The sequence below is a fragment of the Rhinopithecus roxellana genome, chromosome 10 (genome assembly GCF_007565055.1).
Source record: "Rhinopithecus roxellana isolate Shanxi Qingling chromosome 10, ASM756505v1, whole genome shotgun sequence".
NCBI classification, from domain to species: Eukaryota; Metazoa; Chordata; class Mammalia; order Primates; family Cercopithecidae; genus Rhinopithecus; species Rhinopithecus roxellana.
In genome coordinates this window covers 94,301,959-94,321,797 of record NC_044558.1, presented here as the reverse complement: position 1 = coordinate 94,321,797, position 19,839 = coordinate 94,301,959, and the positions used below count along the sequence as shown (strand labels likewise).

The window sequence follows — 19,839 nt, the reverse complement described above, 5'->3', positions numbered from 1 at the left end:
ATTACGTGGAACTTATACCTTCTGCCCTTTAGGTCCAGTTCAATTTCATTGATAACATTCCAAAATTGAGGACCAGAAAGCCAAAGGAGAAAAATGAAAGCAGCAGAAAAAAAGCACATTAATTCAAAATAAAAAGCATAAAGAACTCTGCAGACTCCACTCTTGGTGTTCATAATATGTATCTTGGAGGTTTTTCACTTAGATTTACACTTAGTCATTTAGAAAAAAACAAATGACTTGTTCTTATTATTATGCATGAAAAAAACACTATTTACAAATGATATGGTTTGGTTCTGTGTCCCTACCCAAATCTTATCTTGAATTGTAATAATTCTCATGTGTCAAGGGCAGGACCAGGTGGAGATAACTGAATCATGGGAGCAGTATCCCCTATGCTGCTCTCATGATAGTGAGTGAGTTCTCAGGAGATCTGATGGTTTTATAAGGGGCTTTCCCTGCTTTGCTCAGCACTTCTCTCTCTTCCCGCTCTGTGAAGAAGGATGTGTTTGCTTCCCCTTCCACCATGATTGTAAGCTTCCTGAGGCCTCCCCAGCAATGCAGAGCATGAGTCAATTAAACCTCTTTCCTTTATGTTACCCAGTCTTGGCTATATCTTTATTAGCACTGTGAGAATGGACTAATTCAACAAATAATTTTACATTTTATGCATAGAATCATTAAAAAAAAACATATGTAGGCTAATAATAATATACTTAAACAGTCAAGTTACCTATGATAAAATTCAAGAGAAGGAAATTTTTTGCCTTGGCATTTGGTCTGTGGTTAGAGATCATGTTTTAGCTACTAATTTTCCCCAATAAGTAACATTAAAGTTACTCACCGTAGACTGAGGCAGTCCTTTGTTACTGTTTCGACCTCTGAAAAGATTAAATATTATTTTTATTAAATTCAACAAGCTAAATAAGCTGAAAAATATTTCCAAACTTAAAATATAATTCCATTCAAATAAAGGAGAGGCTATCTGTGGGAGGAGCTCACCTAATATTAAGTCTAAAGGCTACCTAAGGATGGCTGTTCTACCTGTGCACTGCTTGCCTGGAGACCCAGAATGGGTAGGGGTCATAGAAGGAAGGAAACGAGAAATAATCAAACTTTATCAAAATCAAATAAAGTAAAATAGTCTACTGGAAGAAAAAAACTAATGTTAAATGTAAATTAATAATAATCATAGCCAGGCATGCTGGCACGCACCTCTAGTCCTAGCTACTCAGGAGGCTGAGGCAGGAACACCAGAGTCCAGGAGTTTGAGGCTACAGTGGGCTATGATCATTCCACTACAGTCTAGCCTGGGTAACAAAGCAAGACCCCGTCTCTAAATAATAATCTTTACTCCCAAAGTAGCCAATTACTGTTATAAAGAGCTACTCAGAAACAAAATACAGATTATATTTTTGATTTAACCAACACAGATGACTGACACCAAGCCACTTCCCATATTTCTCCCCCATCTATAAAAGAAAAACAGGTCGTATGGGCTGGACAAGGTGGCTCACGCCTGTAATCCCAGTACTTTGGGAGGCCAAGGTGGGCAGATCACGAGGTCGGGAGTTCAAGACCATCCTGGCTAACACAGTGAAACCCCATCTTTACTAAAATTAAAAAATTAGCTGGGTGTGGTGGCATGCGCCTGTAGTCTCCCAGCTACTAGGGAGGCTGAGGCAGAAGAATCACTTGAACCTGGGAGAAGGAGGTTGCAGTGAGCCGCGACTGCCCCATTGCACTCCAGCCTGGGTGACAGAGCAAGACTCTGTCTCCAAAAAAAAAAAAAAAAAAAAAAAAAACCAAACAAGAAAAACAAGTCATATGATTACAACCACAAGAAAAAAAAAAACTGAAAATAAGCTAAATCATTCAAAGCACTTTCATTTCTAAATAATATGTGTCTATATGTGTGGATTGTTATAACAAGTGCCTTTCCTTGCCAACTCTCTCCCTCAGAAAAGATGCAGTACACAAAATTCGGCTGTCAAGTAAAGACGAACTCTATTTTTAAGTGAATTACAGAATATAATACAACCTAAAGCTTATTCCACTGAAAAAGATTAGGCCCCTTAGAATAATTTAAAAACATCATTAAAGTGAAATGTTACATTTCTCATAAACATTAGTCATGACAATAGGACTGGAATCTCGTTTTAATAAAATAATCATAACACTCAAACCAAAATTCAAAACATTCAAGGAAAAGCACAATTCAGGTCCAAAAAGTCTAGTAATATGACTGGTCCATTCCTAGAAGAGTACTCTTAACATTCTGAAGGCCAGTCCCAGCTTGGTCTCCAACTCTGTCACTTTCCTTACTTTCTTCTCTCATCCAGAAAACAATGACTTGAATCAAATGATATCTAGGATTCCTTTCATTTCTAACGTTCTAATTCTGTAACTGTTTGCCTCAAACATGGCACAGAGATAAACTCCTGAAGTCTAAGGAATACGACTAATAATTTATCTTTCACAGATCTCACTACAAAAAAAGACACCATACTAAGTACCTCACATGGAACATGTCTACTCTATCACCTCTACTTTACAGGTGAGGAAACTGAGTCTTACCAATCAAATATCTTGACCAAAATCATCCAGTTCATGAGCAGTAGAGCTGGTATTTAAACCAGGTATATCTGATTCCGTGTCTAAGTTTTTCATTTCTAGGTTATGCTGCCTCTTTGAAACTATATCACAAGGAATAAACTACCTCACCTAACAGAAATTATGTACTTTTTCAAACATCATTTGAATTTATGGCTTTGGTGGGGGTAGCGGGTGGTTACTTATAGTCTGTACATGAAGGCAAAAATGCCTAAATCTTACTTAGGATGATCTGGTATCCTGGTGGTTGCTGAGATGCCAAGTTACAAAACCTTGAACAAATGCCACAAACTGTCCTTAAATTCATATGGCCTCCCTACAAAGCTATGTAAAAGACTTAAAAACATAATCCCCTTTAAATAAGTCACATTGTTCTTTTTAGTGATGATGTGGTTACATCTTTGACTAATAAAAAGTAATTGTTTGACCATGGAGTTTACTCAACAGAACGTATCATTCAACCAGGAAAGTATTATCATATAAAAACAGTACAGAGTGCAGAAACCACTGATTTCCACTGATCTATGACATGGTTGGACACCCAAGAAGAATGTTAGCATATCGAAGCAGTATTCTCTGAAATCCATTAAAGTCTAAATTCTTGTTTCTTTTTGTATCCCTTCAAGTTATGCTTCACTTTTAATCTTTTCATTAGTATCTCAAACCAAGTATTTTACTATTTAATAGAGTAACAAATACTGAATTGCAATAAACAAAAAGGCCAAAAGCACATTTTAGACCTAAGTATATTTATGGTTAGATAGATCAGGTTTAACAAAACACTAATATCCAGGACTCTATGCTTTCAATAGTTGCCAAATATGAAATTCAAGTGTGACTTAAAATGTCAGTCAAATTAATATAAAGAAATTTACATGCTGAATGTGGTAGCTCATGCTTGTAATCCCAGGACTTTGGGAGGCTGAGGCAGGAGGATTACTTGAGTGCAGGAGTTTGAGATCAGTCTGGGCAACAAAGCAAGACCCCATTTCTATAAAAAATGAAAAATTAGCCAGGTGTGGTGGCACAAGTTTGTAGTCCCCGCTACTTGGTAGGGAGAGGTGGGAGGATCACTTGAGCCCAAGAGGTCAAGACTGCAGTGAGCTGTGATCATGCCACTGCACTCCAGCATGGGTGACAGAGCAAAACCCTGTCTCAAAAAATAAATAACTAAATAATAATAATACAGAAGGGAGAAATGAATGGGATTGTAAATCAAACAAGAATGGTATGAGCTGATAACTATTAAAGCTGGGTGATAGGTGTTCAGGGGTTCACTTTACCATTCTGTCTACTTTCAAACAATTTCCCTTAAAAAAAAAAAAAAAGAAAGAAAAAACACCTTCTGATGTAATACAATAGGATAGACCTAATCAAGCTTACGGATCTACTACCAGTTTACGAGAAACATTAAGATGGAAGAATATATTAACGATACCATGAGGTTACTCACAGTTTAAATCCAAAATGTAGTAAATGCAACATAAAAAATGACAGTTTTTCTTTTTTTTTTTTTTTAATTTTCTGAGACAGAGTCTCACTCTGTCGCCAGGCTGGAGTGCAGTGGCACAATTTGACTCACTGCAACCTCCGCCTTCCGGGTTCAAGCGATTCTCCTGTCTCAGCCTCCAAGTAGCTGGGACTACAGGTGAGCACCACCATGCCCAGATAATTTTTGTATTTTTAGTAAAGACAGGGTTTCACCATGTTGGCCAGGATGGTCTCGATCTCTTGACCTTGTGGTCCACTCACCTCAGCCTCCCAAAGTGCTGCGTGAGCTACCACACCCGGCCAAAGATGACAGTTTCTTTAACAAATAAATCACATCGTACAAAAACACCATAGGAGGAGAACTTACTAATTTTAAAATACATACAAAAGCAATGCATAGGCCGGGCGTCATGGCTCAGGCTTGTAATCCCAGCACTTTGGAAAGCCGAGGTGGGTGGATCACAAGGTCAGAAGTTCGAGACCAGCCTGACCAACATGGTGAAACCCCATTTCTACTAAAAACACAAAAATTAGCTGGGCATGGTGGCACGCACCTGTAATCCCAGATATTTGGGGAGGCTGAGACAGGAGAATCACTTGAACCCGGGAAGCGGACATTCCAGTGAGCCAAGATTGGGCCACTGAACTCCAGCCTGGGCGACAGAGCGAGACTCCATCTCAAAAAAAAAAACTTAATGCACTTAAAATTGCTGAAATGGTGTATTACATATATTGTACCAAAATTTAGGAGAAAAAAACTCAGAATCTCTTCCCAAAGAAATTTCATTTGCAACAAGGTATAAAAGAGTTCATGATGATTTCAAAGGCACTTGGTAGGAGGAGATTGGTAGAATCATTGGAGGTAAGTGCTAAATTGTAGGTTGCCAAAACTAGGGAAAGAGAGCTAGGAGGACTCCTCCGTGGATCAGAACAAATTTCAAACACTGATCTCAGAAACTATCCCTTCAAAGAAGCTAAAATTTGATCAGATCAGTCTGTGGAGCAGTTTATGCCCCAAAGCATCACTGAAAAAAAATGCAGGCCCTCCACATCTGAGGATCTCACACCCTCAGATTCAACCACTCGAGATGAAAAACACTTAAAAATAAATATGATAAAAACAAACACATAAAAAATATATAACTATTTACCTAGTATTTATACCATATTAGGTACTACAAGTAATCTAGAAATGACAAAGTATACAGGAGGATGTGCACAGGTATATGCAAATACTGTGCCATTTTATGAAGGACTAGAGCATCCATAAATTTTTATATCCAACAGGGGGGTCCTGGGACCAATCCCCCAAGGACACCAAAAAATGACTATATAGTATCATCTAGTAATTAGTGTAGATTAACAGCTGGGTACAGTCAGGAAAAGAGACAAAGCCATGCCAAAATCACTGTGATTCCAGAATGATGGTAGGCATACCCAAGGCTGCATCCCAAGAAAAGCAGCATCAGACGCGTCACACTGTACTGGGAGGGAAGAAGGATAGAACACTAAAATCATTCAGCCAGTCATTACACAAATAAGCAAATAACAGTAACAACCCCCCTCCCATCATAGGCTAATGAGGACCAGTATCCAGAGTTACTACATTATTCAAAATGTCCAGTTTTCAACAAAAAATGACAAGACAAACTAAGACACAGGAAAGTATAAACCCACCCACTGGAAAAAAAAGTAGGCAATAGAAATTGCTTGTATAACCAGATGTCTGATTTAATAAGAACTTCAGGCCGGGCACGGTGGCTCAAGCCTGTAATCCCAGCACTTTGGGAGGCCGAGGCGGGCGGATCACAAGGTCAGGAGATCGAGACCATCCTGGCTAACACGGTGAAACCCCGTCTCTACTAAAAAATACAAAAAACTAGCCGGGCGAGGTTGGCAGGCGCCTGTAGTCCCAGCTACTCTGGAGGCTGAGGCAGGAGAATGGCGTGAACCCGGGAGGCGGAGCTTGCAGTGAGCTGAGATCTGGCCAGTGCACTCCAGCTTGGGTGACAGAGCGAGACTGTCTCAAAAAAAAAAAAAAAAAAAAAAAAAGAACTTCAAAAGTGGTCACTATAAACAGGTTTAAAGAACGAAAGAAAACCATAATTAATGCAGTAAAAGAAGGTATGATTGGCCAGGCACAGTGACTCACGCCTGTAATCCCAGCACGCTGGGAGGTCAAGGTGGGCTGATCATGAGGTCTGGAGATGGAGACCATCCTGTCTAACACGGTGAAACCCAGTCTCTACTAAAAATACAAAAATTAGCTGGGTGTGGTGGCATGCACCTGTTGTCCCAGCTACTTGGGAGGCTGAGGCAGGAGAATCACTTGAATCCAGGAAGCAGAGGTTGCAGTGAGCCAAGGTCCAGCCTGGATGACAGAGCAAGACTCCATCCAAAAAAAAAAAGAAGGTATGATTATCATATTGCATCAAATAAAGAATGTTCACAAAGAGAAATTATTTTAAAGGAACCAAATGGAAATCCTCAAGTTGAAAAGTACAGTAACTAAAATGAAAAATTCACTAGAGAGCTAAACAGAGATTTGAACTGACGAAATAACAATTTTGTAGACTGAGACAGATTACGCAATCCAAAGAACAGAGGGAATAAAGTATGAATAAAAATAAATAGTCTCGGTCGGGTGCAGAGGCTCACACCTGTAATCCTAGCACTTTGGGAGGCTGAGACGGGTGGATCATGAGGTCAGGAGATGGAGACCATCCTGGCTAACACAGTGAAACCTCATCTCTACTAAAAATACAAAAACAAAATTAGCCAGGCGTGGTGGTAGGCACCTGTAGCCCCAGCTACTTGGGAGGCTGAGGCAGGAGAATGGTGTGAAAACGGGAAGCGGAGCTTGCAGTGAGCCGAGATCACGCCACTGCACTCCAGCCTGGGCAACAGAGCGAGACTCTGCCTCAAAAGAAAAAAAAAAAAAAGAACAGTCTCTGGCCGGGAATGGTGACTCACGCCTTAATCCCAGCACTTTGGGAGGCCAAGGCAGGTGGATCACCTGAGGTCAGGAGTTCAAGACCAGCCTGGCCAACATGCTGAAACTCCCATCACTACTAAAAATACAAAAACTTAGCCAGGTGTGGTAGCGGACGCCTGTAACCCCAATTATTCGGGAGGCTGAGGCAGGAGAACTGTTGAACCCAGGAGGTGGAGGTTGCAGTGAGCCAAGGTCGTGCCACTGCACTCCAGCCTGGGCAACAAGAGCAAAACTCCATCTCAAAAACAATAAAAATAAAAATAAAAAATGCTACATTAGCAAATATTCACTTGGCCAGGCACAGTGGCTCACACCTGTAATCCCAGCACTTCAAGAGACCAAGGCAGGTGGATCACCTGAGGTCAGGAGTTCAAGACCAGCCTGGCCAACACGGCAAAACTCCATCTCTACTAAAACTACAAAAATTAGCCACATATGGTGGCACATGTCTTGTAATCCCAGGCACAAGAATCACTTGAACTCAGAGGCAGAGATCATGCCACTGCATTGCAGCCTGGGTGACAGAGTGAGACTCCGTTTTTTTTTTTATTTTTTTATTTTTTTTTTGAGACAGAATCTCCCTCTGTCGCTCAGGATGGAGTGCAGTGCTATGATCTCGACTTTCTGCAACCTCCACCTCCAGGGTTCAAGCGATTCTCCTGCCTCAGCCTCCCAAGTAGCTGGGACTATAGGCGTATGCCACCACGCCCAGTTAATTTTTTGTATTTTCAGTAGAGACAAGGTTTCACCATGCTAGCTAGGATGGTCTCGATCTCCTGACCTTTTGATCCACCCACCTCAGTCTCCCAAAATGCTGCGATTACAAGCGTAACCACCATGCCCGGCCTCCAGACTCCATCTTAAAAAAAAAAAGAAAGAAAATATTCACCTGCCAGGTACAATGGCTCACGCCTGTAATGCCAACTAATCCAAAGACTGAGGCAGAAGGACCACTTGAGACTCAGAGTTCAAGACCATCCTGATCAACTTCGCAAGACCCCATCTCTAACATAGTTTTAAAAAACAGTCAGGTGTTATGTGGGTGTCTGTAGTCCCAGCTACAGGTGGGAGGTTTACTTGAGCCCAGGAGTTTGAGGCTGCAGTGAACTATCATCATGCCACTGCACTATAGCCTTGGTGACAAAGCAGGACTCTATCTCTTAAAAAAGAAAAAAAGGAGGCCTGGTGCGGTGGCTCATGCCTGTAATCCCAGCACTTTGGAAGGCTCAGGCGGGCGGATCACCTGAGGTCAGGAGTTCGAGACCAGCCTGACCAACATGGAGAAATCTCATCTCTACTAAAAATACAAAATTAGCCGGGCGAAGTGGCGCATGCTTGTAATCCCAGCTACTCAGGAGGCTGAAGCACGAGAACTGCTTGAACCTGGCGGGGGGAGCGGGCAGAGGTTGCAGTGAGCTGAGATTGCGCCACTGCACTCCAGCCTGGGCAATAAGAGGGAAACTCCGTCTCAAAAAAAAAAAAAAATGTACACAGAGTGATGGAAGAAAGGGGCATCACCACTTGGTAACACCATAGTAAATAACTTTCAGGCAAAAGTGTCCATAGATGCTAAATATAGTAAGGGAAAGCAGAAACAGAGTATTTATATAACCACAAAGTAACTCCCCACAAGATACTGATGAAATGACAAAGTGAAAAATAACTTTATAGTGAAGAAACTTAGTAGACACAACCCTAACCAAGTGATCAAAGTTAACAACCCCAGTAATGGGACAAATATATATAATGCACTTTCTGATCTCATGCAATGAGAAAAACACACAAATCATTTCTGTTGTATTCCTGCCAAAACTAAATATCTGAATCTAATGATAAGGAAACCTAAAATAAACCCTAATTGAGAGACAGTCTACAAAATAACCTGTAATCTTCAAAAGTGTCAAGTCATAAAAGACAAAAGAACTGCTTTGGATTAAAGGAGACCAAAGATACACGATAACTAAAGGTAACAATCCTGGATTGGTTCTTGGACAGGGGAGTAAATACATATATTCTACGTATATGTAGGTACATGTACATGTAGAATACATATATATATATACTACATATATATGTACATATAGCGTATATACATATATGTAGAATATATATATTTACTGGTTCTTGGACCAGAAAAAAATGTTGATTTGTTGACTGTTTTAAAGGACATTAGAAGAAAAGGTCTGTAAACAGGATAACAGTTTGACACAAATATTAATCTCCTTAAACCGTACTGTGGTTTTGAAACAGAATGCCCTTGTTATTAGGAAATACAATTTGAAGTATTTAGGGCTAAAGAGGTATCATGTCTCTCATATGTTTAATAAGGTAATTTTTATTTTACATTAAATCTTATATATACAAATACCAATACAGATAAAACATAAAGGGGAATATGGTAAAATGTTACTTGAAGAATGTAGGTGAAATATATAAGAGAATTATTTGTAGTATCTTTGCAATTTTTCTAAAAGTCTAAAATTACGTGTAAGCAAAATATTTTTAATTGGAAACTATAAGTGATGTGACTTGTTAACTCTATTTAGTGCACTGTCCAACGCATTTTTTAAGTAATAATACTTAATCCTACTCAGCCTTGAAACTCAAATGCCATCTTTTCAGGAAGCCTTACACGATGCTGTTTTCAACTCTCCAGTTTAGATCTGTATTATAATTACTAGTGTATCTGTCATATGCCCACTACTCAGGACCATCACCTGACCATATTATGCTTCTGTGAAAATCAGAAAATGATGCCTCTTCCAGGGGGTCATAGCCCCACATTAGAGAAAACAGTGTGGTTGGCAAGCAGTGTCTTTGTGAAAATTAAAAGGAGGCACCAGAAGCACATAGATATAGGCCCCAAAGGCACATTGTGTGGCCAAACATCTTGATTTCAACATCCATTCACACTTGGTCAGGAACTCTTGGACAAATGAAAACCTGAACAACCAAGCTTGGCGAAAGTATCTTTCTACCACTACCAAAATTAGCAGAGGAATCATGCCTCATACGATACATACTCAGTAAATAGCTAATGAATTAACAGCCCAATCAGAACAGGGGAAAGAGAAAAAGAAGAAAGTTAAAAACTTTCCGTTTCGGGCCAGGCGTGGTGGCTCACGCCTGTAATCCCAGCACTTTGGGAGGCTGAAGCGGGTGGATCACGAAGTCAGGAGATTGAGACCATCCTGGCTAACATAGTGAAACCCCGTCTCTACTAAAAAAACAAAAAATTAGCCAGGCGTGGTGGCAGACGCCTGTAGTCCCAGCTACTTGGGAGGCTGAGGTAGGAGAATGGCATGAACCCAAGAGGCAGAGCTTGCAGTGAGCCGAGATAGTGCCACTGCACTCCAGCCTGGGCGACAGAGCGAGACTTCATTTCAAAAAAAAAAAAAAAAAATTTTTCCATTTCAAAGCTATCAATCCTTAAGTCAGGGGTCAGGAAACTACAGCTCACAACCTGTTTTGGTCTGGCTTCCGGACTAAGAATGATTTTTAAGTTCTTCAAGAGTTGCTTATGGTAAAAGGAATTTGAGGGGAAATGGGAAAAAAAAATAGTAAGGATTGTTTAAAGAAAAAAGGATATGCAACAGAGAAGTTATATGGCCTTAAAGCCTAAAATACTTATTATCTGAGACTTCACATAAAAAGTTTGCCCATCCTTGCACTGAAGAAAAAAAAAAAAAAGAAACAATAGCTGCAACAGCAACACAACAATTAAAAATCAAGCAGAGCCAGGTGCAGTAGTGCAGCCTGTAGTCTCAGCTACTCACAAGGCTCAGATGAGAGGATCACTTGAGCCCAGGAATTAAAGGCCAGTCTGGGCAATAATACAAGACCCTGTCTTTTAAAAAATGAAAGATAAAGTTGTTTATTATTTTACATGAATCAGTATTTACTACTTCTGCATGGGGGCATTTCTGGTAAAGACTGGAAAACCTGCTAGACAAATTCTGTAAGAGCTGTAACACTCTAGTACTTCTTTTCTCTTTTGTAGAGACGGGGTCGCACTATATTGCCCAAGCTGGTCTGCAGCTCCTGAACTCAAGTGATCCTCCTACCTCAGCCTCCCAAAGTGCTGGGATTACAGGCATGAGCCACCATGCCTAGCCCCCAGTACTTACTTCTAAAATAAACTGCTGGATAGCATTAAATTATTTTCATGGAAGTTTTATGCACACACAAGTAAGAAATGTCATGAAAGTCCCCATGTTCTCATTTAAGTAATGCTTTATATTAAAATTTGAGGTTGATCCACCTACTGAAGAAAAAACGGTATTTTACTAGCGTACATATGATGGCAATACATGCACATCTCATTTTATTCTGCTTTGCTTTATTGAAATTCACAGATGCTGCATTTTTGACAAGCTGAAGGTCTGTGGAAACCTTGAGTCGGGCAAGTCCATTAGTGCCGTATTTTCAGTAACATGTGCCTTCTTTGCGACTGTCCCACATTTTCATAAATCTCACAATATTATCAAACTTTGCCCAATTGTAATACTTTACAATTATTGTACCTGTTAGAATACAGATTGTATTTTACAATAATTGTAAATAATAATTTACAGTTATTATTGTATGTTATAGTAATCTCTAATCTGTAATCAGTAATCGTTGACATTACCCTGATTTGTTTTAAGGCACCACAAACTGTCCATATAAGACAGCAATCTTAATAAATGTTGCGTGTTATGACTACTCCACGAACCAGCAGTCAGCCTGTCTGTCTCCTTTCTCCTCGTGCCTCTCTATTCCCTGAGACACAACAATACTGAAATTAGGTCAATTAGGCCAGGCGTAGTGGCTCACACCTATAATCCCAGCACTTTGGGAGGCCAAGGCAGGTGGATCACTTGAGGCCAGGAGTTCGAGACCAGCCTGGCCCACATCATGAAACCCCATCTCTACTAAAAATACAAAAATTAGCCAGAAGTGGTGGTGGGCGCCTGTAATCCCAGCTACTCCCAAGTCACTTGGGCCCAAGAGGTGGAGGTTGCAGTGAGCTGAGATCATGCCACTGCACTCCAGCATGGACAAGAGAGTGAGATGCTGCCTCATAAAGAAGGGGGGGGGGGGGCCGGGCGCGGTGGCTCACGCCTGTAATCCCAGCATTTTGGAAGGCTGAGGCGGGTGGATCATGAGGTCAGGAGATCGAGACCATCCTGCCTAACACAGTGAAATCCCATCTCTACTAAAAATACAAAAAATTAGCCGGGCGTGGTGGCGGGCACCTGTAGTCCCAGCTACTCGGGAGGCTGAGGCAGAAGAATGGCGTGAACCTGGGAGGCAGAGCTTACAGTGAGCTGAGATGGCGCCACTGCACTCCAGCCTGGGGGACAGAGCGAGACTCCGTCTCAAAAAAAGGGAGGGGAGGGGAGGGGGGGAGAGAGAGAGAGAGAGAAAGAGAAAGAGAGAAAGAAAGACATTCTGTAAGGCTACTGCTGCCATTCATAGTCATTCTCTGATGGATCTGGGCAAAATAAATTGAAAACTTTCTGAAAAGTATTCACCATTCTATATGTCATGGAGAATGCCATCCATGAGCATGGGAGGAGGTTAAAACATCAACATTAACGGAGTTTTAGAGGAAATTGCCTTTTTTTTTTTTTTTTTTTAAGATGGAGTTTCGCTCCTGTTGCCCAGGCTGGAGTGCAACCTCCGCCCCCCAGGTTTAAGTGATTCTCCTGCCTCAGTCTCCCGAGTAGCTGGGATTATAGGCGCCCGCCACCATGCCTGGCTAATTTTTGTATTTTTAGTAGAGACGGGGTTTCACGACGTTTGTCAGACTGGTCTTGAACTCCTAACTTCAGCTGATCTGCCCTCTTTCGCCTCCCAAAGTACTGGGATTACAGGTGTGAGCCACTGTGCCCGGCCAGGAAATTGCTTATAATCCTCATGAATGATTTTGTGGGGTTCAAGACGTCAGTAGAGCAAGTAACTGCAGATGTAGTAAAAAAAGCAAGAGAACTAAAATTAGAAGTGGGGTCAGAAGATGTAACTGAATTGCTGCAATCTCATGATAAAACTTGAATAGATGAAGAGTTGCTCCTTATGGATAAGCAAAGAAAGTGGTTTCTTTTTTTTTTTTTTTTTTTTTTTTTTGTATTTTTTAGTAGAGACGGGGTTTCACCGTGTTAGCCAGGATGGTCTCGATCTCCTGACCTCGTGATCCACCCGTCTCGGCCTCCCAAAGTGCTGGGATTACAGGCTTGAGCCACCGCGGCCGGCCGAAAGTGGTTTCTTAAGATGGAATCTACACCTGGTGAAGCTGCTGTGAGCACTGCTGAAATGACAACAAGATTATGAACATTCAAGAAACGGGCCAGGTGCGGTGGCTCACGCTTGTAATCCCAGCACTTTGGGAGGTTGAGGCAGGCAAATCACGAAGTCAGGAGTTCAAGACCAGCCTCACCAATATGGTGAAACCCCATTTCTACTAAAAATACAAAAATTAGCCTGGCATGGTGGCATGTGCCTGCAGTCTCAGCTACTCGGGAGGCTGAGGCAGGAGAATCACTTGAACCCAGAAGGCAGAGGTTGCAGTAAGCTGAGATTTCACCATTGCACTCCAGCCTGGGAGACAGAGCAAGACCCCATCTCAAAAAAAAAAAAAAAAAAAAAAAAAAAGAACCTGAGGTCAAGAATTCAAGACCAGCCTGGCCAACATGGTGAAACCCCATCTCTACTAAAAAGACAAAAATTAGCTGGGTATGGTGGTGTGCACTCATGGCTCCAGCTACTCAAGAGGCTGACACAGGAGAATCGCTTCAACTCGGGAGGCAGAGGTTGCAGTGCGCCGAGATTGTGCCATTGCACTCCAGCCTAGGCAACAGACTCTGTCTCAAAAACATAAATGTACATTTTCATATGTTTGTCTGTCTTACTCACTGTGTTAATTAACAAGCAAAACAATATATACAATCTAATGTATCCTGATAACTGAAAAACATTAAATAATCTAAGAATAAAATTACCTTCCATTATTGTTTCAACAACTGGGGGATGTCAGACGCAGTGGTTCACACCTGTAATTCCAGCATTTGGGGAGGCTAAGGCAGGTGGATTGCCTGAGGTCAGGAGTTCAAGACCAGCCTTGCAAACATGATGAAATCCCCTCTCTACTAAAAATACAAAAATTGGGCCGGGCGCGGTGGCTCAAGCCTGTAATCCCAGCACTTTGGGAGGCCGAGGCAGGCGGATCACGAGGTCAGGAGATCGAGACCCTCCTGGCTAACACAGTGAAACCCCGTCTCTACTAAAAATACAAAAAACTAGCCGGGCGTGGTGGCGGCGCCTGTAGTCCCAGCTACTCGGAGGCTGAGGCGGGAGAATGGCGGGAACCCGGGAGGCGGAGCTTGCAGTGAGCTGAGATCCGGCCACTGCACTCCAGCCTGGGCGACACAGAGAGACTCCGTCTCAAAAAAAAAAAAAAATTAGCCCGGCGTGGTGGCACACGCGTGTAATCCCAGCTACTTGGGAGGCTGAGGCAGGACAATCACTTGCCTGGGAGGCAGAGGCTGCTGTAAGCCAGTATCATGACAATGCACTCCAGCCTGAGTGACACAGCAAGACTCCGTCTCAAAAAAACAAACACAAAAAAAAAAAATTGGGGGGGAAAAACCCTGCAATTTTTACTGTTACTGTCACCATACAATATAAGTATAGAGCTTCATGTCTTTTTATTTTTCACCATTCTGCTCATCTATCACCATTTTTCAACACTACTCTTCTGTATGTCCTTCAGTAGTTTCTAATGCTATTTCAACAAGGTCTGGGTAACAGGTTTTTTTTATATAATCAAAATATTTCATTGATCCAGGTTTCTAGAATCAGACTGGTTGTATAGAAGTAACTAATTTTCTTTGGCATAAGGGTACTACATACCTCTAACCCCCTTCCAGTAAAACTGTAAAAATGCTCTTCCCTCCAGCTATTCACACGGCTGCCCCTTTCTTGTTAGTTAACAACTTAAATGTCCCTGAGAGAGGTCTTCTCAAACTATACCATCTACAGCAGCTCCTTAACTACTATTATGTCTACCTGTTTTAATCTTAAGTAACTAATATTTAGTACATCAATTAGACAATTAACTAAAATCTAGAAATCAAGTTCCACCTCTCAAGGTTAATTCACTTAGGTGAGTCATTTTGTTCTTCCCATTTCAGGCTTCTTGTTGTTTAAATTATTATTAGAAAGGGAAATCCTATACCACTTATTGAATATTTTCTCCCTAAAAAGATGAGTCAAATGAAGTGGCAGCAGGGGGTGGGCCATGACAACCCAAACATAGTAAAGCTAGAGGTTTTTTGTTGTTGTTGTTGTTGTTTTTTAGCAAACTGAGGTGGGAAGGCAACTCTAAATTCACACAGAACTGCCAGATTAATCCAGTCATATAATCATCTAGGATCATTGTTTCAAAACAATTACCATTCACACAAGAACTATATCCGCATTAATTGCTTGGGTTCAAATTCTGACCCCATCACTTCTCAGCTCTGTGGCCTTAATCCTGTGACTTCAACTCTCTGTGTTTTAATTTCAACATCTACGAAATGAAGATAAAAATAGTACCCTCTCAAAAGAAAAAAAAATAGTATCTTCTCATAAGGTTGTGGAAATTAAGTAATATTCCACACAGACAGCACAACTTAAAACAGTGCCTGGTACGTTAAGTGCTTAATAACTGCTAGCTAATATAATTATTTTCCTCATATTCCAGCATACACTAGAGTAGTAAAGGAGAAAAAAAGGCCAGTTGCAGTGGCTCACACCTGCAATCCCAGTACTCTGGGAGGTCAAGGTGAGTCCAGGAGTTTAAGACCAGCCTGGGCACCATGGCGAAACCTCGTCTCTACAGAAAAATTTAAAAATTAAGCAGATGTGGTGGATCATGCCTACAGTCCCAGTTATTTGGAAGCTGAGGTGGGAGGATCACTAAGCCCAGGATGTCAAGGCTGCAGTGAGCCAGGATCACACCACTGAACTCCAGCCTGAGTGACAGAGCGAGACGCTGTCTTAAACCACCACCACCACCACCACCACCACCACCCACCCCCTCTTTATATGAAGTTTTACCCCTTCAGTGCCTTTACCCCTTGAGTCCCTCTAGAGAAAGGGATAAGAGGCTTGGTCATGAAGCCATGAACAATTAGATCTACCTAGACACACCAAAAAATCCAAACAACTCCGGTAGAAAAGGATCTTAGGGCTCTAGTCCCATGCTGTCCAACAGAACTTTGTGCAATGATGAAAATGTCCCATGTCATGTTCTCCAATACTGCAGCCATTAGGCATATGTGGCAGGTAAGCACCTGAAATGTGGCTAGTATGGCTGAGGAACTGAAATATTTAAATTTTAATCAACATAATTTTAAATTTAAAGAACCATGTGTGGAAGTAGCCACAGTACTGGACAGTGCCCGTTCCCATCTTCTCGAGTTCTCCAGATAGCAAGCCACCCACCTTCCACAGCATTCATATTACCTCTGACTTACGCACCAACGCTTCCTGACAGGAAACTCAAGTCTCTCCCAATGATCTACCCATCGCTCATAAATGTATCCCTTCCTGGAGGCCACAAAACAACTGTATTCCCCTTCAAAAGACTATCAGTGGAGGAGAGGGGAGTATAGCTGACACAAGGTTGGCCATTTACTGATAATTGCTAAAGCTGAGTGACAGGTACATAAGATTCATCCAACTGTTTTCTTTTTAAATACGTTGAAATTTTATATTTTAAAAACCTTATTAGTGTTTACTTCAAGCTCATTTCATTTTCTAACTGAAACATATTCTTTCAAATGTGTTTCCTTACTTTTAGTGAGGACCCCCTCCAATTCTTTTATCACACTATGAACCATTTTTTCTACATACACCAAGTGTATAGCATCCCTGTGCTTTAGCACAAACTTTTCTCTGCCTGAACTTCCTCCTCTCTTACATGGCCTCACTGAAAACTGCTTATCATCCTTGAAGATCCTTCTCAACTCTCATCATTTTGAAGCCCTTTTTCTTCACTGCCCACCCATGGCAGTCCCCTCCCAGTGCTACCAGTTTAAACTATCTGCACGCCTGCCTTCTCTACATTGGGTAACCTGGAAGCACAGATAATGTTTCATTCATCTTTGTCTCTGTACTAGTCTGACAGCGTCAACTGTGTAATGAATTAATGAATATACAAACTCAATGAAATGCTAAACTGCATCCATTCATACTGTACTACCCCAAGCCCATCAATACCACTTTTCAACCTTAACTTGCTGGTGTAGTTTCTACTGTTTTCCAAACATGCTAATAAGAACAGCTAAAAGTTACTGAGCACTTATTATTTGCCAGACACTGATTTAAGCGTGTTACACGTTTAATTCATTTAATCCTCTTCCATCCCCTTTTTACAGGGGAAGAAACTTAAGCATAAGTGAAAATAACTCACCTTACATCACAAAATATGAAGGAGCAGGGATGCGAATATTAGTTGTAAAGTCCCTGCTCCTGTGTACAATAAAGAAGTCAAATCATAATGATCTCAAACGCAAGCTTCCAATCCCAAAATTCAGATTTGGGAAAGGGGATTAGGATGCGAAATAGGAATACTGATCTGTAAAAAGAAAAAATAACTTTAGGCATTCTCCATAAAACAGTGTGAGGGAAAATGGTAATCTTTTTATTCTTGTAATTCATAGTAAGCTACTATTGAATAAGAAAGCTAACTTGTAGCAGACAAGGTTAAGTTCTACAGGAACTCTTTTTTAATTATTAGAATTAGTTTCATGGAAGATTTGGGATAGATCTTAAAGGGTAAGTATGAGGATCTCGAATGGCAGAACAATGATGGAGAAGCAAGCAAGAGGCAGACATTGGGCACTGATCCTCCACAAGCAGTGAGGAAGGAGACCATCTTGATTTAAATGGAGGTCTTATTTTTGAAGAGTTAATGGGAAACATGATCAGAAAGATAAAATGGAGTTCTACCAGGGGTCAGCAAATGCCCATGGGCCTATGGCCTATTTTTATATGGCTTAAAGCTCGGAACATTTTTTACACTGTAAAGAGCTTTTAGGTCAGGCGCGGTGGCTCACGCCTGTAATCCCAATACTTTGGGAAGTCGAAGTGGGCAGATTACCTGAGATCAGGAGACTAGCCTGGCCAACATGGCAAAACCCCATCTTTACTAAAATTACAAAAATTAGCCGGGCGTGGTAGCATGCACCTGTAATCCCAGCTACTCAGGAAGCTGAGACAGGAGAATTGCCTGAACCCAGGAGGCAGAGGCTGCAGTGAGTCAAGATTGTACCACTGCACTCCACCCTGGGCAACAGAGCAAGACACTGTCTCCAAAAAAAAAAGAGCTTTTAAAGTATGTAAAGTAAAACATGCAAACACTCACAAAAAGGGGACTATATATGGCCTGCAAAGCCTAAAATATTAACTATCGGGCTGGGCACGGTGGTTCACACCTGTAATCCCAGCACTTTGGGAGGCTGAGGCAGGTGGATCATCTGAGGTCAGGAGTTTGAGACTAGCCTGACCAAAATGGTGAATCAACCCCATCTCTACTAAATACAAAAAAATCAGTCGAGCATGGTGGCACATGCCTATAACCCCAGCTACTTGAGAGGCTGAGGCAGGAGAATCGCTTGAACCCGGGAGGCAGAGGTTGCAGTGAGCCAAGATGGCACCATTGCACGCCAGCCTGGGCAACAAGAGCAAAACTCCATCTCAAAACGAAACAAAACAAAACAAAACACAAATTTACTATCTGGCCCTTTATGAAGTTTGCCAGGCCATGGATTAGGTCACAGAAAGCTGTGAAGGAGAAGACTCCCTCAGGCTTGGGAATAGGGTGATTTTTAAGCAGAGGGGTTACCCAACACAAGTAGAGTTGAAGCCTAACAGCAAAAGGTAGGCTAGGCTAAACCCATGGATAAAATCAATGTATCGTAGTAATTAAGAATAAAATGTACAACCACCTGATATTATTGTTTGGCCCAAATAAGTAACAGTATAGCCAGGAATTTGCATAAAGCCACAGAGGAAAGAAATTATTTCCTCAACTATTACATTCATTCCCTCTGGAAGACTAACACGTACTGCTGAAGTCTTGTTGAGTGTCCTTCTAGCCCCAGACTTTGAAGCCTACCAAAATGGACTGAGACAGGGAAAGCGTGGGCAAGCGAGTTCCATACTCTAATTTTCCTACAAAAACAACCTAAGTGGTGTGTGGGTTCTTAGATCAAGTCGCGAACACATTCACAGCCCATGATACCGTACAACACTACTTTTAGTTCAAATTAATTATGAGTAACAATGGACTATCTGCCAAAATAGGCAGCTGCAGAAAACTAATCATTATTTATGATGCTGTTTCCAAATTTCAAAAAAAAAAGAATTATAAATAAACTTTTTTTGATCGAAACTCACTGATAGAGAACTGCCAGGACTAAAGCATGGTTGACTGAAGAAATTTTATGGTGGACAATATTGACTGGATTGTTTTCTTCACTGATTTTTTTTTTTTTTTTTTTTTTGAGATGGAGTCTTGCTTTGTCGCCCAGGCTGGAGTGCAATGGAGTGATCTCAGCTCACTGCAACCTTCACCTCCCAGGTTCAAGCGATTCTCCTTGCCTCAGTCTGCCAAGTAGCTGAGATTACAGGTGCCTGCCACCACGCCTGGCTAATTTTTTTGTATTTTTAGTAGAGATGGGGTTTAGTCATGTTGGCCAGGCTGGTCTCAAATT

The 19,839-nt window shown here is 41.4% G+C and overlaps 1 protein-coding gene and 1 non-coding gene across 19 annotated transcripts in view; both read right to left on the bottom strand.

Annotated features, from left to right (window-relative positions):
- Positions 1-19,839, bottom strand: part of ATXN2 (ataxin 2) — a 156,965-nt gene that overhangs the window by 111,461 nt on the left and 25,665 nt on the right. For all 18 annotated transcript variants that reach the window (XM_030939943.1, XM_030939945.1, XM_030939935.1 and 15 more), the window contains exon 2: positions 842-878. In XM_030939943.1, the coding sequence (XP_030795803.1) occupies positions 842-878 (37 nt within the window). The remainder of the gene's footprint in view (positions 1-841; positions 879-19,839) is intronic.
- On the bottom strand, positions 11,010-11,072 carry LOC115900163. Its single transcript, XR_004059833.1, has one exon. It is a non-coding gene; the product is annotated as a U7 small nuclear RNA (small nuclear RNA).